This window comes from Dipodomys spectabilis, unplaced genomic scaffold (assembly GCF_019054845.1).
Source record: "Dipodomys spectabilis isolate Male_0828 unplaced genomic scaffold, ASM1905484v1 ptg000051l, whole genome shotgun sequence".
Lineage (NCBI taxonomy): Eukaryota > Metazoa > Chordata > Mammalia > Rodentia > Heteromyidae > Dipodomys > Dipodomys spectabilis.
In genome coordinates, this window is record NW_024870728.1 from 2465001 (window position 1) to 2488448 (window position 23448).

A 23448-nucleotide genomic window follows, 5' to 3' on the forward strand; every position below is an offset into this window, starting at 1 on the left:
AAGCTAGTTTTATAGTTTAGAGAAAATAGCCTGTTAAGATTTATACATCAATTTTCCGAAATAAGTAAGAAGTATATTTTCATCCCAGATTATACACTTTCCTCAATGTAAAATCTACGAAAAAAGCTGTGAACCTACCCCCAAACTCAGAAGCTGTTTAAAAATGAGCAGGGACAAAGTTAGTGCCAAAACCTGTGTATATATGTATAATTCACATCTTTTTGTGCTCTTCTATATAAGGTTGTGACCACGGCATATTAACTATACCCCACAGCAAAGGCACAAGGCTGGGTGAGAACCTTGTTTCACTGCTAGAAAGTAGAACTGTGAAAATCACTGCATGGCTAACAGGGCAGAATGTTCACAAAATAAAAGCTCCAAAATTTCTAGATTATATCTTTTTTCCCCCCTCAAGCAGGAAAAACAGCCCACGCTTAATCTGAAACGAAACTAACATAAGCTAAAATAACAGTTTATTACAGTCCGACATATAAAAGAGCTCGTAAGAACATAACTTGAATAATGGTCATGAACTGGTGTAACACACTTAACCGGGTGGTTTTATGAATCGTAATGAGTGCTGCTATGATCTAAAAATGATGTATCAAAGAGGAAATAGCCTCTCTGGCATGCTTGCAGCTATACAACACACTTGTTTCACTGCTTGCAAGCGCCAGTGCTGGATGCGGATGCTCAGTGTAAGTCAATGGAGGAGGATTTCAGTGACAGCAGCAAGCGGAGCCACTGAATAAATCCAAGGACAACTTGCTTGGAAAAGGAAAGCCACAAGCAAATGAGAGGTAAGTGTCGAAAGGACATACAGGGAACTATATAAATGGTTTGTGGTTTGCTTTTTAATCTTGAAGAATTCTGCTTACAAAATCTTTTATTTCTATGTAGTAGTTTAGAATTTACAAATGTTAAGAGCAGATTTTTTTAAACATGAGATCTGTAAATTTAATTAAAAAATGGCTTATTCTTTCTTTTAGCCTCCCTTACTTCCCAATAAAACCAGAAATGATAAGGAAAAAAATAGTACTCAAACAAAAAAAGAATTAATTCAAATTTAGCATATTTGGTAGCTAAAATTTTCGAAATACTTTTTGAAACATGCTATGACAAATGAAATTACTAAAAGCAATTATTTAGCTCCTAGGAATATCTATTTTTATGCTCTCTCAAACTGAAGGGGTTCAAAAATGCATTACAAAAATGGCATTTAAATTAGCTGGGGAGACTTAGTGTCTTTCTAGGTTAGACCAAGTGTGTACACAAAGTTCTATTCAGAACTTTGTTGGTTTTTTTGCTTTGTTGGTTTTTTTCTATTCTTCTGTACATTTTCTAAAGTAAAGACAAAATAAGAATCAGTAAACATCTAGTATCTTATAATCACTGAAAAGTCAACATATCTCCTCTTTCATTAACTGTGGGAATTGGCTGCATCGTCACAAATACACATTGGAGCTACTATGAAGGGCTAGTGTTTTCAGTATTTTTGGAAAATAATGCAATTTACATATCTGTACCTAGGGGGAACTCTGCCATTCAAATCAAACCAGATAAACTACAGCAAGAGACTGAGCGTTCTGAAACTCTGGCTTCTAGAAAATACCAAAACTTGAAGTTCTTACCTACAAACACAGAGAGATGTGTGTACGCTCTTCATCTTAGAGAATGTTAAATTTTTTTAAAGAAAGCAAGTCAATTCTGGTTTCGTGTGTTTGGCATGAGGACGATGCCTTCAAAAAGCAGATGACCAACCTATCTACTGACTATGCTAAGCACTGTCTGGAATTGGATTGAATTGCAGAAAAACAGAAAATGGCAATCTCTTCCAGAATGTCGGAACAAAGCACAATTCCTGAGCATGTTTTTCAGAGTATATTTGATCACTTGATTTCTTCTAACCAGTCTGGATTACAGACGGATTCAATGCCAGAGGAAATGAAAGCGCTTGGTGAGGAACAGGGAAAAAAACTGAACTGGGCGGCTCTTCTGATCCTGCTGGTGATAATTCCAACAGTGGGCGGGAACACCCTGGTCATCATGGCTGTTTCACTGGAGAAAAAGCTGCAGTACGCTACCAACTACTTTCTGATGTCCTTGGCAGTGGCTGACTTACTGGTTGGATTGTTTGTGATGCCAATTGCCCTCTTGACAATAATGTTTGGTAAGTATTTCCCTTTCTTTTGCCACCAAACCATTAAACTATTAGTAAATACCATTAGTGAACTGGATCCCATTTGATTTTTATATTCTTTGGAATAAAAGATGGATTGGAACTGAAGATACAGCAGGTAAAAGTTCTGTATTTTTCATCATTTTCTATGGTTGATAATTTAAAAGACAAAAAAAAAATAACACTGGGAACAATTTTACTCTCTTCAACTACCTAATAAAATCGAACAGGCCATTTAAGTTAGCAATATTCATAAATTCTGCCTGCTTTATCTAAAATTTAAAAGGAATAGATTCAATACCTTAAATTTTCTATCTTCCCAACTCCATTTCTCTTAAGAAAGCAATCAATAACTAGGTCAATTGTGGAACAGGTATGTACTGGATTAATTACTAATAATTAGGTCTTTGAGTCACCAAATAATTACTAAATCCTACTATGAATAACTAAGCTCCAATTTAAGTTTGGTATTATTATAAAAATTCTTGTTACACTTTTTGCAATTTTTGTATTTTGAAATGGAACACAAACTTTCCATGTGTGGTGTTAAAAGCAAGTTTAGATGCTAAAGGAAATGGACTGGTTCAGTGTCCTAAGAGATGATGCATCTGTTTCATTTTTTTTTTATGGCTGGCCATATGTGTTCTTGATAGACCTCTTAAGAAAAAAGTGGACCAAAGCTCTAGTTATTGTAATAATAAAAAAAGTAGTTTGAGGGCTGGAAATGTGGCTTAGTGGTAGAGTAAGTGTCGAGCATGCATGAAGCCCTGGGTTCAATTCCTCAGTACCACATAAACAGAAAAGGCTGGAAGCCGGGTGCCTGTGGCTCATACCTATAATCCTAGCTACTCAGGAGGCTGAGATCTGAGGATCACAGTTCAAAGCCAGCCTGGGCAGTAAAGTCCATGAGACTCTTATCTCCAATAAACCACTAGAAAACCGAAGTGTTGTTGTAGTTCAAGCGGTAGAGCACTCACCTTGAACTGAAGAGCACAGAAACAGTGCCCAAGCCCAGAGTTCAAGTCCCACGACTGACAAAAAAAAAAGAAAAGAAAAGAAACGGAAAAAAAAGAAAAGAAAAGGCTGGAAGTGGCTCTGTGTCTCAAGTGGTAGAATACGAGCTTTGAGCAAAAGAAGCTCAGGACAGTGCTCAGGTCCTGAGTTCAAGCCTCAGGACTAGCAAAAAAAAAAGTAGTTTGATATTAAAGTAATGATATTAATACAGACATAGCTTCTAAATTATTCATATCATCTCTAGTTATAAAATTTAGATAAACACAAAACAAATGTGTTGATGAATTATGAGGGCTCCTGTCTCAAAGTCAGCATTAAAAGGATATTTAACTTAACATTTGGTACAAATTGATATTCCATTCATAAATCATTTAAGAAAAAGGATGATCTGTAGCAATATGGTTTCTAAGAATTATACTTATGGTGAGAATAAACACTAGGTTACAGGAGTAAAATTTATTTTAAAGTAAAGAAAACTGTTATTTCAACTATTTTTCATTTTGGGTCTGGTCGTGGGGCCGGAACTCTGGGCCTGGGCTCTGTCCCTCAGCTCTTCAGCTCAAGGCTAGCACTCTACCACTTGAGCCACAGTGCCACTTCCGGCTTTTTGCCCCCCCTTTTTTATGTGGTGCTGAGGAATGGAACCCAGGGCCTAATGCATGTAAGGCAAGCGCTCTACCACTGAGCCACCTTCCCAGCCCCCAACTATTTTTATAATAATAGAAATATACCTGAAACTAAGTACTGGTTCTCCCAGATAAAATATAAAGGTGAAGGGTTTAAACTTTCTATAATAAATCAACATTTACCCAGGCTTCAAGTAAATCAAGAAAATTCCGTGACAGGTCAAGCCAAAATAAACGAGGCTCTCTGCTTTAATAAGATGTTCTAGTTATTAGTATTGTCTTTATCTATGACAGTTCCTCTTACAAATTTGTAATCCTCTGAATAGTTTAATGTAACATATAACCCTGGAAATATTCTAATGGGGAATTTAAGTAACTTAATTCTGAAAAGTTTAAAAGAAATAAAGTAAAGATTATGTAGTGGTATGTGGGTACTTGTAAAAACCCATACGCCACCAACAGTAATATACAAGGTATACAGAAAATGTCAAAGTGCTTATTTCATACTATTACAAAATTCAACTAATATGCTATGATGAATAACTGAGTGAGTAATGCAGAAGTAGATTTTAACTTTGAAATCCTGAGTCCATAAATACCAAATACCTACCAAATACCAAATACTATGGTAGATACTTAAATTATCAACTAATTGCTAAGATTAGAATCCTAAGCCGGGGCCTGGGGCTCACGCCTGTAATCCTAGCTACTCAGGAGGCTGAGATCTGAGGATCACGGTTCAAAGCCAGCCCGGGCAGGAAAGGACAGGAAAGTTCGTTTATCTCCAATAAACCGCTAGAAAACCAGAAGTGGTGCTGTGGCTCAAGTGGTAGAGCACTCACCTTGAGCTGAATGCTGAAGAGCACAAGGACAGTGCCCAAGCCCAGAGTTCAAGCCCCATGACCAAAAAAAAAAAAAAAAGAATCCTAGAAAGACAAAGTTCTATAGTACTAAAGGGAGGTGCAAAATAAAGTTAAAGAACAAAGATAATCCTATGTATTCTAACAGCTAAGAAAAAAAAAATTTATCCCTAGAATTGTTGTCCAAATTATTCTCAGAAGTTGGCAGAAAACCAAAATTTTAATATAAAGTAATTGGAATGTTTTAGTTATATCTTGAATGCATCCTTTCAAATATCTTTTATAAATTCTTGCAAAATCCTCAAAACTTTTTATTATCAGTAATTATATCATACAATGAAGTTAAACTAACATGAGGCCTTAACCACTACTTAAAACACATTTCATTCATTACTTAAAACATAATTCTATTTCTATATGAAAAAGTATGAGGAAATGCATGTTTCCCTCTGAAAGCATCAGAGAACATATTCATAAACTGTAAACTATGTATACTACAAATAGCAATCCGACTTCACATGGTAAGATCCTTTTATGGTCTTTTGTCACATAATGATAAATACTAAGACTTCTAAATTGACAAGAATTTCTCCTATCTTTAAATGGCAGATATAGTCTTTGTATATCTCTCTCTAAACATAGGGATAGCCTTCAGAACTCCCAAGGCCTACAAATGAGATTAACTATCATATGGGTGATGTTAACTATCTCAGAGACATTCAATAAAAGCAACTCAAAACTTTCTATCAGCTAGTATTTTACTAAAATTAAATGTGAAGGGGAAGGGGGAAAGAAGTCAGCAAGCAGTTAAAAAACCAGGTTCTCATGCCCTTACATTGAGGGATATTTTATTCAGTTGTTCATCTGTTTATTATCTAATATGTCTAATATCTAATTATGATCATCGGACACACTATCTTCAAGTAAGTTGTGTGTGCTAGTTCAACTTTTCTGCCACCTTTCCCTCTCTGGGAGCACTGGACTTTTTTTTGTTTTTTATTATTTTTTAAACTGTCCTGGTGTGCAACTGCTAAAATCCATCACACTTCAGCAGCTTATAACATAGAACCGGATAGTCCCTCTAATAGAAATATTGAAGCAGGTGGGAGGGAAAAAAGCAATATTTGAATAGGACAAAAACAATATATAAAATTTTGATATAAAAAGATAGTGTTCATATTAAGAACCTCTCTTGTTATGTAATTGGTTAAAACATAAATAAAGAAAATATGGCATTTGGTCATCTATTACTCATATCCCTACCTCATGATATGTACTCAACGTACTCAATGTACTCAACAGTTTTCCGTAGAAAATAGTATGTGAAATGGCTAAAAGCTGGGCTCTTGAACCAAATTTCAATCCTGGGCTGGCGGAGACAAACATTTAATAGCTCAAATGGGTATACTACATCCATCTTAAACTGTACAAGAGATTGTCAGGCAGAGCCCAGTACATTACACACATTAATAATTGGTAGGTATTATTACAGTGTGCAAACTGAACATGATTTAGTTGAGATGTAAGTCTGACCAGAAATGTATAACAAGTAAACGAAAAAGCCAAGCGATGCATTTATACAGTGAAATGCTGCTCTATCCAATTCTGAAATGGGAGAGCAAGGCAATGAAAAGCATTTCCTTTTAGAAAGTAGAAACTTAAAAAAACCAATGAACAATTTTCATTAAATATTAATTGCTAAACCATTTAAAACATTAGAGACAACTATCCCCACAGTGTCTCATAGAACAACAAAATAAGTCAGAAACTATAACAATTTTTTGGGGGGGGATCCGGTTGTTGGTCCTGAACTCTGGGCCTGGGCACTGTCCTTCAGCACTTCAGCTCAAAGGTAGCAATCTACCACTTGATCCACCGCGCCATTTCTGGCTTTTTTTTTTTCTTTTTGCTTATGTGGTGCTGAGGAATAGAACCCAGGGCCTCATGCATGCAAGGCAAGCACTCTACCACTGAGCCACCTTCCCAACCCCTTATAACAATTTAAGCACTGAACCAAGTCCTTTCAAAAATTCTCCTTGATGGGCTGGGAGTGGTAGAGTACACTGTAGCAAGTACAAGGCCTAGTACTGCCATCAAAATAAAAAAAGGAAAAAAAGTATTTGAAAAACAATGCCTTTTTAAACATAAAAGGTGTTTAGGACTTGTCCTGCTCCAATATAAACTATGCACCTCTGTGAACCCGTACACACAGCTTTCTTAGAGTTACCTTTTAATGTCAGTCCTGGAGCTTACATTCAGGGCCTGAGCACATTCCCTGAGCTTTTGTGCTCAAGGCTAGTGCTCTACCTCTTGAGCTATAGCTCTACTTCCGGCTTTATGGTGGTTAATTGGAGATAAGAGTTTCATGGTCATTCCCATCCAGGTTGGCCCCATACCATGATCCTCCGTTCTAAGCCTCCTGAACAGTTAGGATAACAGATGTGAGCCATCAGCACCTGGCCTTTTGGAATGGATTTTAAGGAAGTTTTTCAATTCCTCAACTGGGAAGTTATATTATGCTCTTGGCTTACAGACTAATTCTAATTATTTTCTGAACAAATGATGTAACTTGGCTTTCCAAAATAAAAGCCTGGGAAGTGGCACTATGGTGACAGAGCACTAGCCTGGAGTGAGAAGGCTCAGGGACAGCGTCCAGGCTCTGAATTCAAGTCCCAAAAGCAACTAAAAACAAACAAACAAAAAAAGTAAAAAATAAAAGCCTAGCTAAAGAGTAGTTTTCCAGTTCAAGATTAGGCAAAATATGGAGTCTGGTATTTACAAAAAATTAGACTTTTGAATGAAAAAGAAAGCAAACATCATTCTCCAACAAAAACCCAAGCAAAGCCCAAAAGAAATACAAATGATTAGCCGGGCGCTGGTGGCTCACGCCTGTAATCCTAGCTACTCAGGAGGCTGAGATCTGAGGATCGTGGTTCAAAGCCAGCCCGGGCAGGAGAGACCGTGAGACTCCTATCTCCAATAAACCACCAGAAAACCGGAAGTGGCGCTGTAGCTCAAGTGGTAGAGCGCTCGCCTTGAGCTGAAGAGCTGAGGGACAGCGCCCAGGCCCAGAGTTCAAGCCCCACAACCGACAAAAAAAAAAAGAAAATACAAATGATTGTTTCCATGTCATAATAAATAGTAGTCAAAATTCAATTTTAATAAAAGACATTTTCATGAAAAACAATTCAAAAGTAAACAGAGATAAATATGTTCACCTCTCACTCTCTGCTCCTTGCAGTATAGCTTTTAGTTCAACCAGATGAACTGCATTCTTGCTATAATACACAGCAAGACAAATATACTTTATACTGATGAGTTGGATTGCTTCTGAGTAGCACTGTTCTTAAGGTTAGGTTAGCTGACTAGTTTCTATCAAGTAACAGTAAAGACAACTCACCTTTATGCCTTTTCTATGCCATACATTATTCTTAATACATATGAATTATTTTATTAAATTTCTTGACCTTTAGAAACACTGTATAGCAGTGCTCTAAGAGAGGTATTACTGGCCCATTTTATAGATGACACAGAACAGAGGAAAAACTAAACTGTTTAAGATCACAGAGTAAGTGGCAGAGATATGCTGGGAACCTCGAACTCTAGAATTCATACTCTCAACCTCTATTGTTTCCTCACACATATATGAGAAATCCTACCAGCCAAAAATCATATTTGGCATATAGAGCCAACGTTTATATGGTAACTCCATCTAACGAGAGATATAAAATTGCTTTTGCAAGGACAGGACCGAATTCTTTTTTTTTTCCAGTTAACTTTATTTCATATTAAGTGGTAAGAACACTGGGTGTCAAGTACTTTTACAATCCTTGAATTGACTAAGGAAGGTACCAGACCTACACTTATGCCTATAAAGTAGAACTTCAGGAACTAGAAACTTGTAGTATGACCAAATAACAATTCTACCGCACCTTACGTATGATGATATTTAAAGTGTAGCTATCATTTTGAATAACAAAAAAATTGTGCTATGGAATTTGTGGGCAATGTGACTCATTGGTAGAGTGTTTGCCTAGCATTTGTGAGAAACTAAGTTCTATCCACAGCCTTTTTTTTTTTTGGGTCTGGTCGTGGGGCCTGAACTCTGGGCCTGGGCGCTGTCCCTCAGCTCTTCAGCTCAAGGCTAGCACTCTACCACTTGAGCCACAGCGCCACTTCCGGCTTTTTTCTTTTTGCTTATGTGGTGCTGAGGAATCGAACCCAGGGCCTCAGGCATGCAAGGCAAGTGCTCTACCACTGAGCCACCTTCCCAGCCCCTAACCATGGCCTTATGCCTTCTTTTTGTGAGAAAACAAATCCAATAATTTAGATATGCTCTCCTTTCTCTCTTAGTTTTTATGAGGGGCAGAATAGTAGCATTTACTCCACATTCCTGATAATTTATTTCCCTGAAATAACTCAATACATTTTTAAAAGTCTTCTACTGTTGCTATAAAGGTGATGTACAGAAGGATTACATTTCATAAGTCAGGTGAGTATATTTTTTTGTACAGTGTCATCCCTCCCCTCCTTCCCATATTTACTCACAAGTTATATAGTTCACTTTCTTTCTTTCTTTCTTACTTTTTTGGTCTGGTTGTGGGGCCTGAACTCTGGGCCTGGGCACTGTCCCTCAGCTCTTCAGCTCAAGGCTAGCACTCTACAACTTGAGCCACAGCACCACTTCCAGCTTTTTTCTTTTTGCTTATGTGGTACTGAGAAATCGAACCCAGGGTCTCAGGCATGCAAGGCAAGCACTCTACCACTGAGCCTCCTTCCCAGCCCCAATAGTTCACTTTCTTGATATATATATTTTTTAATTTTTTTTCTTTTTGGTCAGTCATGAGGCTTGAACTCTGGGCCTGGGCACTTTCCCTCAGCTCTTCAGCTCAAGGCAAGCACTCTACCACTTGAGCCACAGTGCCACTTCCGGTTTTCTAGTGGTTTACTGGATATGAGTCTCACGGACTTTCCTGCCCGGGCTGTCTTTGAACTGTCATCCTCAGATCTCAGCCTCCTGAGTAGCTAGGATGACAGGCTTGAGCCACCAGTGCCTGGCACTTGATGCTTTTTAAAAAAAATTTAAGTCCATAGCTATTTCACTTTATTATTTCAATTTTAGATTATGTCCAAGTGATCTGGGACACCGGTTGGATATAACACATTATAACAAATAAACATAATTATAAATTTTCAGACAAACTAAAACTTGTAAGAAAAGTAACTGTGAAAGTTTGGAATAGCTAAACTGTCATAACCTATCAACACCATACCAATATTCAGTTACTCTATAAACGGAAGCTTTTCTGTTTATGCCTACCAAATACTAACTTGAAAACAGTTTAAGAATTAAAATATAAGAACCAGGAATAGTCTATTTATAAAAATGTCAAGAACTATTTTTACTTAGTCTAACTCACAAATTACCTGAACTTATTACATTAGGTAATTTTAGAAGCCTTTTATTCACACTATCCTGCTTTGGCTTTTATAGTGCTAGCATTGCTGGCATGTACCACATCCTACCCCCTTTTTGTTTTATGGAAAGTTCCCACAGGTTGTATAGCCTTATTAGTTTCTCGTGTATCTTATGAAATTAGGAATCTTAAAGATCTGTGCTAGTCTTAGTAATCCTTATCCTCTCACTCTTTCTTAATGTATTCTGTCAGGAAGCAGGGCTTACAAGGCTTCATAGACTCAATCAAATCAGCACTGGAAAGCTTTCCAGCTTAGCCCACATTTAGGAACATACAGGTCAGATAGTAAAATTCCAAAGACACACACTTTTTGTATGAATTCTCTTGTAACTAACTTCCTGTTCCTGGCTACAAGATTTATGACCAGAATTTTCCAGACTTTAATTTTCAAAAGCATAATCCATGATTAGAATAGCTAAATAGCCAGGAGTTATTAGCACATCATTTTAAAAGATGCTAGAGAGAGCATGCACTTATACAACAACTTATACTTGCCTTTTGAAATCCTTAGTATTATCAGTATCCTTATCTTTTTCTTTTCCTTCTTTTTTTTTGCCAGAGCTTGAACTCTCATTCAGCCTTTTCTGCTTATTACTGACACTCTACGACTTGAGCCAAAACTTCAGTCTCCCATTTTGCTGGTTAACTGGAGATAGAGTCCTGAGAATTTTTCTGCCCAGGCTGGTTTTGAATCTCAGTCCTCGTATCTCAGCTTCTTGTATAGCTAGGATTACCAGCCAGCATTCCTCTGGTCTTTCTCTGAATACAGATCAAGACCAGTGTACAGCCTGAAGCTATTTCCCTGAAACCCTATTAGACTCCTGAAAATACTATATTTAGGACCATCTAAAAAATCTTTTCCTAAATCATGGTCTGGGTTTCTAATCTCTATCTATAAGCTCATTAAATATAAATAGTTCACAGCTAGGTGTTATTCTACAATGGTTATCTTGGTTTTCCTTCAATTCCCTCATCACTTTGGACAGGTCAAAGTGAGATATATTGGCAAAGGCAAGTGCAGAAAAAACACAGTTTAAATTATACCAGTGGACATACAACAATCAAACCATAAAATTGACTGAGATAATCTCGTATGCATGGTATATCTTTTGGTAATATGGATTTTAACTGAAATATTCCAGGGGAATTCTAAAATAAAGTTTAGTGGTTTTAAAAGTGGAAACATGTTTGTAGTGGGAATATACAGTGTATAATTTATTAAATCCAAAAGGATATGGACACTTGTGGAAGTAAATTTATTGAAAAGCTCTGTAAAAACCATCACATCCAAATCTAAATTTGAACAAATATTTCTAAAATACAACAGAAATAGTTATTAGAGTAGTTATTAGAGTTAAATAACTTAAGTATTACTCTACCCAAGATGCTGATTACATCTCTAGTTCTTAGAGTGAATGATGGAATGTAAGAGAATAACAATGCATTTCCTTCAGAATAACCTTAAGCCATTCCTATAATCTCTATTCAAGAACTATTTCTGTCAAAAGATAAACCATCACTACACTCAATTATTTTAACCAAACAAGAGTTTGCTCTAAATTAAAATCATATTGGAAGTTACTGCTATTAGTGAGCCTAACTAGCAGCCTCATGGACATGTGCATTCTAATACACTTTATGATATATGCTTCCTCCATATGGTAAAATGTCCTATTTTCATACAATTATCAAATTAAAAATAAATTTTATTTGAATAGTAAAGTTAGGTTCCAGTTATAACATTGCCTAAATTTTTAAAAGGTAAACAAAAGGAATCCACAAAATAGCAAAGGTCAAATAGTATTGAAAACACTATACTACTCACTGAGAAAATGTCTTTAAAAAGTATCATGCTCTGGAATACCATATTGATATTATTGTCTCTAGGACCTAAAGTTAAATATTGTCTTATAGAGATGACATAAAACTTCAGATGAATAAATGAAAAAGGTTATAAAAATATGTATTATTGTTTCTTTTTTGTTTTTAAAGCTTAAATTGAAGACTGTCATTCTGCAAGCGGAACTGTGTTTATTTTTCTCTCTTTCAGAGGCTATGTGGCCCCTTCCACTTGTTCTGTGTCCTGCCTGGTTATTTCTTGATGTTCTCTTTTCAACTGCATCCATCATGCACCTCTGTGCCATTTCAGTGGATCGTTATATCGCCATCAAAAAGCCAATCCAGGCCAATCAATATAACTCCCGAGCTACTGCATTCATCAAGATTACAGTGGTGTGGTTAATTTCAATAGGTATGTGGGGAATGCCAGGCTGTGGGTAGAGTGCATAGCCTTTAGTTTCTTTTGACTAGGAGATTGCCAGTTGTGGTAGTGCAGGAAACTCTTCAGAATGAAATAGTAAGACAGTTTATATTAATATACTAGTGCTATGTCACAGAAAGCTTCTACACCATTCTATCAGTAATAACTGAAAAGAAATAATATTAAGGTTCATGTTCTTAGAACCAATTTCAGTGTTTATTATACTATCATCCCACTTTAATTTTGATATGCAAAAAAGCTAAGAGAAAAAAGTCACCATGTTTATCAATAGAAAATTAAGGCCTACCTAGCTTGATGAGTCCCATAGTTACATGAACATAACAAAAAGAGATGTATCTTCATCTGTACTAAAAAAATAAATAAAAAGGAAAAGACAAAGAAAAAAAAAAACCACCCAACAAACCAAAATATTTTGTAAGTATTTTGCAAAGATCATAAATTTGCCTAGGAAGCCAATTTTCCTATATTAATATATACATATTAAATAAAAGCTGTCAAAAGTCTTAAATGTTCAAATGTTTAGATGCAGAGAATGTATTAAACTGATGTTCAGAAATGACTTATAGAAATAAATTACCATTCTTCCAAATTGTTTTATGCCCCATTCTCATTTTAATCCTCAAAGATAGTAGCTATCAATCATACCTTTACATAAAGTATAGTTTACATTGCTCAAAGCTCTTACAATAATGTCAGAAAGTCAAATTACTTATCAATACAACAAATACAATGATCTGATTGCAAATTCACATCTTCCTAGTTTAAAAAAATGAAGGGGAAAAAACATTAAAAAATTTAAAATGTTAAAGGAAAGATAGTATTTCTCCCAAACCAGAGTAAGAACATGGTAAAAAAAAAAAAAAAAAATAGCAAGAAAACACAGAAATTCACCTTTATGTTCCTAAAATGCTACTAACAGCCAAACTTCTTTTGAAAAATTTGGAGGTAAAAGCAAGGAATGCTGCTACTTTTCATGAGAAAAAAAAAAAAACTAGGGTTAAGAAAAAATCTTTTCAGAATGAAGAGATTCATAAACATTGAAAGACCAGTTTAACAGGCAGAGGCTAACTGATAGTACCAAACAGTACCTTCCTCACCCCAAGATGGGAGATAATGGAGATAATCAAATTTGAAGTGGATGAAGAAAATCTAGTCATTCACTCCAAATGACTGCTCTGCCTAGTTCCTATTAGGCAAGCTCAGTACCAGCTATGGTATAGGTTCAGCTCACACAAATCCATTTCATTTGTAAGTAAGAATAAAGAAAGGCTAAAGATTAACTCAAATGGCAGAGACCCTGAGTTCAGCCCCAGAACCACTAATAAAAGAAAAAAGGAATCTAGAGGTCACAAGTAATTGGCATAAGGACTCATATAGCTTTTTTGCACCAAAGCAAAGGGCAATGACATTTTTTTACTTTATCATTTTATTTTGTAGAACCAATCACAATTTAGTACTTTTGAAAAGCAAAATGCAGATAACAGTTCTGTGAAGTGTCAAGGAGAGTTTTTACTTACTTTCTTTCTTTTTGAATTTAATTAATTATTCTAGCGCTGTGCTTTAACGAACCTCCCAAACTTCATGTGTTGGAAGCTTAAGCAACAAGGTTGAGAGGTGGGACTTAGAGGCGATGAGGTCAGGAGGGCTGTGTGCTAATGGGTTAAAGTTGTCACTGATGGAGTGGGTTCATCCTTATAAACGAAGAATTAAGATATGGCCCCTGGATCTTGGACTTCTTAGCCTTCATAACCATAAGCCAATTGAATTAGTTCATTATTAACTACCCAGGTGGTAACTGTGTTATAGCAGCATACAATGGGTTAAAACACCTAGATAATACTTAGATCATAGTTAAATATATGTTTTAAAAGCAGAGATTAATGCTAAAAGTAACAGTGAAAACTCAAAACTTACTACAAACAAAGTAGATAGCCTTAATAAGTATGACCTTAGAGCCCAGTAGCTTGGCTCATGCCTGTAATCCTAGCTACTCAGAAGGCTGAGATCTGAGGATCGCAGTTCAAAGCCAGCTAGGGCAGGAAACTCTGTGAGATTCTTATCTCCAATAAACCACTCAGAAAACCCGAAGTGGCACAGTGGCTCAAGTGGTAGAGCACTAGCCTTGAGCTGAAGAGCTGATAGACAGTGCCCAGGCCCAGAGTTCAAGACCTATGACTGACAAAAATAAATAAATAGGTTAATTAATTAATAACATGCTTAGAATATGAAAACAAAGGACAGATAGACCAATGGTCAGTTAAAGAGAACACTCCATCACTGTAGTGTAACAAGACAAAAAGGGAAAGATCAGAGTTCATGCCTTCTGATACAGGATCATATCTAGTGGATTGAGTTAGGTGGTTCAAGAATGTAAATAATAGGGCTGGGAAGGTGGCTCAGTGGTAGATTGCTTGCCTTGCATGCATGAGGCCTTTCAATTCCTCAACACCACATAAACAGAAAAAGCCAGAAATGGTGCTGTGATTCAATTGGTAGAGGGCTAGCCTTGAGCTGAAGAGTTGAGGGAGGGACAGTGCCCAGGCCCAGAGTTCAAGCCCCAGAACTGACAAAAAAAAAAAAAAAAAAAGAATGCAAATAATAGCTGGATGCTGGTGGCTCACACCTGTAATTCTAGCTACTCAGGAGGCTGAGATATGAGGATTGTGGTTTGAAGGCAGGCCAGGCAGAGAAGTCCCAGGAGACGTTTAATCTCCAATTAACCACTCAAAAAACTGAAGGAGAACTGTTGCTCAAAGTGGTAGAGCGTCAGCTTGAGCTAAAGAGCTGAGAGACAGTGCCAAGGCCAAGTTCAAGTCCCCCAACTGGCAAAAAAAAAAGCAAATAATAATCAGAGGACAAAATATTGAAGAGTCCGGAAGGTCATCAACGGGATGAAGTCATGAAGGTGATGGCAATGGCACTGCAAAGTACTGAAGGAGGCAGAATAGTAGAATGATGACTTAGAAATAACAGGGTAGAGTAGGGATCAGTAAACTTTTTATATAAAGGGCAAGAAAGTAAGTACTTTAGGCTTACAGAGTCTATGGTTTCTATCACAGCTACCCAACGCTGCTGTAGAACAAAAGCACTCATACAAATAGATAATTAAAAAAAAAAAAAATCTCTGTGGCTATGTTCCAGGAAAGCTTTCACAAAAACACAATGTGAACAGTATTTGGCCTTTAAGCTGTAGCATGCTGCCAAGTATACAGAATATTCTTTCTGGTGGTAAAGATGAGAAAGAAAAGAGTAATGGCATACACTATAAATGGTTTGAGGAAAATGCTTTTGTCAAGGGCACTTGAGCCACCATACACAGGCTCTGCAGACAATGAAGAACTTTTGTACTCATAAACCAACACAAAAAAAGAGCAGTTAAGTTGTTTTTAATGATATCTGCTATTTTAAAGGTGAAATATTCAATATAATTCTTGTCATCAATTTTTCGAATAAGCAACTTGACTAACATATTTACCTACATCACAGTAAAGTATTATAAATTGACATGTAACTCCTATTAAAGGACTTCTAATCTTAGAAATAATTTGTACAATTCATACACTCTCAAATTACTAAGTAGCATTTAAAAAAATAGAAAATGAAGCTGGGTGCCAGTGGCTCACACCTATAATCCTAACTACTAAGGAGGTTCAAAGCCAGTCCAGGAAGGAAAGTCCGTGAAACTCTTTTTTTGGGGGGGGTCTGCTCGTGGGGCCTGAACACTGGGCCTGGGTGCTGTCCCTCAGCTCTTCAACTCAAGGCGAGCCCTCTACCACTTGAGCCACAGCGCCACTTCCATTTTTTTTTTCTTTTTGCCTATGTGGTGCTGAGGAATCGAACCCAGGGCCTCATGCATGCAAGGCAAGCGCTCTACCGCTGAGCCACCTTCCCAGCCCCCGTGAAACTCTAATCTCCAATAAATCATCAGAAGTGGCGCTGTAGCTCAAGTGGTAGAGTGCTAACCTTGAGCTGAAGAGCTGAGGGACAGCACCCAGCTGTAAATAAAAATGAGTGCTTTGTAGATTAGGGATATGACTCAACAGCAGAATGCTTACCTCACATGCACAACAGAGTTGCAGGATGGGTTTGGTCCATTCCCCTTCCCTAAAGGTTATTTTCTTCCTAAAAAAGTCAGAAGGTTGCCTGCCAGTGGCTCACGCCTGTAATCCTAACTATTCAAGAGTCTGAGATCTGAGGATGGCAGTTCAACATCAGCCCACATAGGAAAGTCCATGACATTTATTCCAATTAAATCACCAGAAAACTGGAAGTAGTGCTGCAGCTCAAAGTGGTAAGAATGCTAACCTTGAGTAAAAAAGCTCAGGGACAGCACCAGCCCTGAGTTTAAGCCCCACGACCAACCCCCACCCCCTGAAAAAAAAAATCAGAAGGAAAAGATTAAAAGACATTCACAAACAAAACTGCATCTCAAAGATAATAAACCAGATTGTTTCAGAACAGACAAGGATACCCTTCTTTCACTGACATATACCTTTAGAGAAACATCCACTGTAGTAAACTTGAAATCACTAACCAATCTCTGTTTAATAAACAGCAGATTTTGCTCACTTAGTTTCTCTTTGCCAAAGGCTCCACTGATCAATGTCTCCACAGACTCGACGCTCTGGGTCTCAGGAATTACAACATATTAGTCAGTACAAAGTTATCAAGTCTGGAAGTGGTGCTGTGGTTCAAGCGGTAAACTTGAGCTGAAGAGCGCAGGGACAGCGCCCAAGCCCAGAGTTCAAGCCCCACGACCAACCAAAAAAAAAAAAAAAAGGTCCAGGTAAAAATCTGAACTAAAGTAGAGGTTATAATAATGACACTACCTTGTTTCCTTTTCCTTAGGCATTGCCATTCCAGTCCCTATTAAAGGACTAGAAACTGATATTCTGAACCCCAACAACATCACCTGTGAACTGACCAAGGAGCGTTTTGGAAATTTCATGCTCTTTGGCTCTCTGGCTGCCTTCTTTACACCTCTCACCATCATGATTATCACCTACTTTCTCACTATCCAGGCCTTACAGAAGAAAGCCTACGTGGCCAAAAGCAAGCCACCTCAATGTCTAACATGGCTGACTGTGTCCACTGTTTTCCAAACGGAGGAAACACCTTGCTCATCACCTGAAAAGGTAGCAATGATAGATTGTTCTCGAAAAGATAAAACTCTGCCCAACTCAAGTGATGAAACACTTATGCGAAGAATGTCTTCTGTTGGAAGAAAGTCAGCACAAACCATTTCCAATGAACAGAGAGCCTCAAAGGTCCTTGGAATTGTGTTTTTCCTCTTTTTACTTATGTGGTGTCCCTTTTTTATTACAAATATAACATTAGCAGTGTGTGATTCCTGCAACCAGGCTACTCTCAAGAAGCTCCTGGAGGTATTTGTGTGGATAGGCTATGTTTCCTCGGGGGTGAATCCTTTGGTCTACACCCTGTTCAACAAGACATTTCGGAGTGCATTTGGCCGATATATCACTTGCAATTACCGGGCCACGAAGTCAGTAAGAACTCTCAGAAAATGCTCCAGTAAGATCCACTTTCGAAATCCAAGGGCAGAGAACTCTAAATTTTTTATGAAATGTGGAATTCGAAATGGGGTTAGTCCTGCCATGTACCAGAGCCCAATGAGGCTCCGAAACTCAACCATTCAGTCTTCATCAATCATTCTACTAGATACACTTCTCCTCACTGAAAATGAAGGTGAAAAAACTGAAGAGCAAGTCAGTTATGTATAGCAGAATATGCATAATGATTAAGGTGATGAACAGGACGTAAGAATTATGTAAAGAACTGTATACATCAAATCAACTCCTTAAATGAAGAGATATGTGTTATAATTGGCCAATTTTCTTTATCTGGACAAGGCAACTCATGAAAAATATAATCTTTTGTGGTTACAAACAAAAGCAACACAAGTTTCTGTCAAAACGTTAGGGCTTTTAAGTGAAATAAAATTACATTAAATCAATAAATTTCAGCCATTAAAAGATGCTATAAAATTTTGTGCAAAGTTGTGCTAAGAGTGAAATGAAGTCAAACAAATAAGCATTAGCCTTGTTTTCAAGGTTTCAAAAACCTTGTAAGACAGGTGAGCAATGTCCAGCGTTGAAACTCATTTGATGCCTGATGGGACAGACACAGCACTCTTTTCATAGGCTGTTATGAGCCATCTGTTCTGATAGCTTTGTATGGCCCGAAAATTATGTTTTAAATAGCCAAATGGCCCTTGTCAGAGAAAAATGGCTCTGACCCCTGACATAATTGACAGGAATGAGAGTGAAAACTAAATACACACAAAATGGTCACATGTAGATGTAAGTAAGAGTGCTTGCAATATTCCCATTTAGTCCAATGTAGTTATAACTTCCCTTCAATCAGGAAGGGTGGAAGGGATAGGCAGAAGAATAATCAGATGCCACACAAAGTAACAGGACGTAATGGCTAAAACCAGGTACCCTAATCACTAGAGGTAGGGGAGAGAGGTAGAAGAAGAGGAGGAGGTAGGAAAGGATAGGAGTCAAGAGAGGAGGAAGAGGAGGGGGGAGTAGGAAAAAAATCCCTCTTGGGTACTTAAACCACATTATGTACTTAAAAGGTACTAAGTGAATGTGCTCAAACTGGAAGTATAGGATCTCAATCTCCGAACCTAAAGAGTAAGTGGTGTCACAAACTAATCACAGCTGCTTATGTTTACCCAGAGTAGGCTGACCTTCAGGCAAAAAATTTTCTTTCACAATTTCATTTTGTACTGTTAGATCTGGGAATGAGACCAACCTATGCCACTTACAGGATAGCTGACTTAATTTAGAAATGACATAGTTTGTTTTTGTGTTTTCTCAGTCTATATTTTATGCAGTTCTTATAAGGATTAGATGAATACATAGTAGGCAATCAGTAAATGGTAGCTAATTCGTGTGTGTGTGTGTGTGTGTGTGTGTGTGTGCGCGTGCCTGCACGCACATGCCAGTCCAAGGCTTACTTAAACAAAAAAGCTCACGTTTTTTGTTAAAGCTCTGCCACTTGAGCCACCCCACCACTTTTGGCTTTTTCTGAGAAGTTTATTGGAGATAAGAGTCTCACATTATCTTCAGATCTCAAGTCTCCTGAATACCTAGAATTATAGGCATGAATTACCAGTACCTGGCTCCAATCTGTACACTTTTATTTTTCTTCATCTCTAAAAGAAGTACAAGATCATCTCTAAATCTTTTCCAATTTTTACCCCTTAAAGAAACATTATTATGGAAAAGGAACTCAGAAATATCCCTTAGCAAGCCAGGCTAAAGGAAAGTCCTGAGGAAGAAAAAGGAAAAGAGGGAGAAGAGGGAAGAAAGGAAAGACCCCCTAGAAGTAGTAAGCACACAAACAACTCATTGCCTCAACTTGATCTGACTATACTGCTATGGGCTAGGAACCTTATTAGCAAAGTCAGAAAACAGTTCACAGGAGACATCTGCTGCTGAAACAGGGAATTTAGTTATGTATAAGCTAGGAAGACAGAAATGAATTCTGATAATCAGAAACACAACAGTTTTGCCAAGCTCATCAACTTCCTATGTAGCAGGATATACCTCCCAGACGTGATATATAAAGCCACTGACAAGAGAAACGATGCATAGTTGGAAATGAAGACAAAAATATGAGCCTGTAATCCTAGCTACTCAAGGGCTGAGATCTGTGAACCATACTCCACAGCCAGCCCGGGCAGGAAACTAACCACTAGAAAACTGGAAATGGCGCCTTGAGCTGAAGAGTGCAAGGAAAGCACCCAGGCCCCGAATTCAAGCCCCACGACTGACAAAAAAAAAAAAAGACAAATACGAGTAGAATCTTCACACATAGCAACAATTGCTAAGGCACATTTGGAAGACTATACAGTTACTAAAACTTAGTTTTCCAATTAGTTTTTCCAATAAAAGTTGAAAATCAACCAAATAACAGCAACAATAAAAAATCTAAACAAAACAAAACCAATCCCTTCACTCTAAATGGTAATAACAAACCATTTTTGTTTTATTTGAAACTATTTTGTTTTATTTTGTTTTTCAACTGTGTCTAGACTCTAGCAAAAGTAGGGAAAGGTAAAGTGTTACACCTTAGCTAGATGATGATAGGAAGGAAAACAGGATTATTTAACTTTTACTTGACTTCCACTTTTCCTCTGAACAGAATAATTTTTATACCAGAAAGATGGAAAAATGATCAAAATAAAAACAGGGTGAGAAACTGGTCACCTTAGATGTCAATCTCAAAGCTAAATCAATTGCCTCTACAAAATAAGAATATATTTATGCAATTGTAATAGGATCAAATACAGAAACAGTGATGGTAAACTCTGCCTGTGACATAGTTAAATATCCCTGATAAGCTGCAAAAATGTGTAAAAATTTATCATAGGACTAATTAGACCTAAGTACACAGAAGTTACCATTAGTTCTTTTTCCTTAAAATAAAAACCAAAACCTGTTCAAACAAAACTTGTTTTATTTTCACCTAATACTTAATACTCTACTTTTTCAAGAGTACCAAAAACCTAATAGATTCATATTTTTCATTATTTAACTTTCTGTAAAGCACTGATTCATTGTTCAATGTATAGTCTTTTTAAAATAATAGGAAATAGGGGAAGGGAAAAAACAAATCCTTTAAATAGGGATACAGGTGGACCCATTGCAACAATGAGATGTACAACGTTATGTAGAAAATGAACTTTACAACTTTGGTGGGGGGGCGGGAGGAGGGTTGGGTAGGGGGGCGAAGGGAGGATGGGAAGGGATGGGAAGAGGAAACAGAGGAGGCTACAATGCTTGATAAGAAATGTACTCATTATCTTGCCCATGTAATTGTAACACCTCTGTACAGTATTTTCACAATTTAAAAAAAAATAGGAAATTCCTCAAGAGTGAAAAAAAGCTTTTTCTGTTCTGTAATGCTAACTTACATTTCAAATCTTAGTTTACTTGGTTAAAATTGTTAAACAATAATTTAAAAAAGTAACTATACAGCTAATTATGCTCCTCTTATCTGGTGATTTTTAAATATTTGTTTTTCTTTTATTATTAAGAAAAGTAAGTTTTCAAGGGATATATTATATAATTTATATAAATATTAATTTATTAGATATGTAAATATTTTAGACTAATGACTTGTAAATCAATTTTTAAAAATAAAGTAAAAAAACATATTTAAGGATGTAATTATGGAATCTACTGGCAAATTTTATAAAAGAACCAGAAAATGGCAACAGTACAAAAAGCCTAAGTACAGGCAGGGCTTGATAGGGGATACAGGCAATCCCAGCTGCTGGCAAGGTGGTAACTGGGAAGATAGTGATTCTAGGCCAGCCAGCACATAAAGTTAGTGAGATCCCATCTTAACAAATAAGCCAGGTAGGACGTTTCTCACCTATCATCCTAGCTATACAGGACTTAGTGAAGTGTCTCTAGTTGTCTATGTGAGTAGGTAGACAAAATGATACAGTGAAGAAAACTAGTATTTGCCTGAATAACTTCACTGAAGAAATTGTTCTAAGGAAAGACCTATTAGCTTACTATATGATATAAAGCTCTTTTTGGTCTATTCTTTTTCTTGTTATTGTTTGATAGCTGGTGCTTGATCTCAGGGCTTTGCCAAACATGCTCTTGACCACTGCACTCCATCCCTGCATATCCCAACTATTTTGCTCTGTTCTCAATATATCTATCCACAATAGGAAGAAAATGTTTTATTACTTGAAACAAATGGGCCACAATTTATTGTGGTTATTATAAAGGTATTAACTAGTTATGAAGTTATTAACTAATTTACTTTCGTATGGACTTTAGTATGGGTCATGCTTAACCCACAAATGACTCACACTCTGTCTATTGTAATGTCTTCCTTTCCTAATAAACTTGGCTGTTACTTTCACTGTATTAGTGGCTACCTAAATTCTTCTCGTGGCAGATACAAGCATACAGGTAGATTAGCTACTCCAACACCTACCAGGCTAACTTTTGCATTGAAATGGAGAATGTGGGTTTTGGGTTTTTTTTTTGGTCTGTTGTGGGGCTTGAACTCTGGTCCCTCAGCTCTTCAGCTCAAGGCGAGTGCTCTATCACTCGAACACAGTGCCACTTCTGGTTTTCTGAGTGGTTTATTGGAGATAAAAGCCTCACAACTTTCTTGACCAGGCTGGCTTTGAACTCTGATCCTCAGATCTCAGCCTCCTTAGTAGCTAGGATTACAGGCATGAGCACCAGTGCCTGGCAGAAATGGAGAATGTGTTTATGTGAAAGTAAAAGTTTTCCAGCTAGTCCTACAGTCTCGCAAACATCAGGCACCACTATGAAGTCACTTTGTGACCATCTTGAAAGGACAGTACCGCTTTGAGGCATCTTTGACTTACTGTAACAAGGACTCCCTAAGCAATTCTGAGGAAACATACTGTCAGACCAGCAGATACCACCTCTAAACCTACCTGGGCCTTGTTAACTGTGTTAACTGTGCATATCTTTCTCACTCTAATCATCCCAATTAAACCTAAGGCAAATGTCTGAACCCCTCAAGACAGATGAAGATATACTGAAGTGCTGTCTTCCTGAGTTTGCAATTTAATAAATAAACAAATACATATGTATATGCAGAATTATACAACAGTTCACAACAAATTTTCACTTCTAGGGAACCTGGAGTAGAAATCTCTTTTAGAGATTGTAAGGACTTGACTTATCTAATATAAACTTTAGGAACTGGTTTTATTGTATGATCTCATCACAAATAATATGTACAACGGTGGCCAAATAGTGCTAAATAATCTGCCTTCATTGTATTTTAACTTTTAACATCTTAACTGAAGGAAGCACTGGTATTTGACATTAGGCTAAATTGTTAGCACTAAGAACTCTGAAGAAATTCTACATTTACCACTAGCACCACCACACTTACATAGTGTTGACTAGTGTCAGGCAGTGTTCTAAAGTCATTAGAACAGGAAAAATATTCTCTAATTCTCTAATGTTATTAT

General features: G+C 37.1%; 2 protein-coding genes across 2 annotated transcripts in view; one reads left to right on the forward strand and one right to left on the reverse strand.

Moving 5' to 3' along the window:
* The window catches only part of Psmd1 (proteasome 26S subunit, non-ATPase 1), a 102041-nt gene that overhangs the window by 42576 nt on the left and 36017 nt on the right, over nucleotides 1-23448 (reverse strand). The window lies entirely within an intron of this gene.
* Nucleotides 1759-18183, forward strand: Htr2b (5-hydroxytryptamine receptor 2B). Its single transcript, XM_042679020.1, has 3 exons — nucleotides 1759-2170; nucleotides 12207-12407; nucleotides 17286-18183. The coding sequence occupies exons 1-3, from the start codon at nucleotides 1822-1824 to the stop codon at nucleotides 18176-18178; spliced, it is 1443 nt and encodes a 480-aa protein (XP_042534954.1). The 5' UTR covers nucleotides 1759-1821; the 3' UTR covers nucleotides 18179-18183.

Excerpts from the sequence above, each read along its gene's own strand:
- Htr2b (XM_042679020.1), top strand. The coding sequence starts at position 1,822 with ATGGCAATCTCTTCCAGAATGTCGGAACAAAGCACAATTCCTGAGCAT. Across the intron at positions 2,171-12,206 it reads CCTCTTGACAATAATGTTTG|AGGCTATGTGGCCCCTTCCA; the intron begins GTAAGTATTTCC and ends TCTCTCTTTCAG. Across the intron at positions 12,408-17,285 it reads GGTGTGGTTAATTTCAATAG|GCATTGCCATTCCAGTCCCT; the intron begins GTATGTGGGGAA and ends CCTTTTCCTTAG.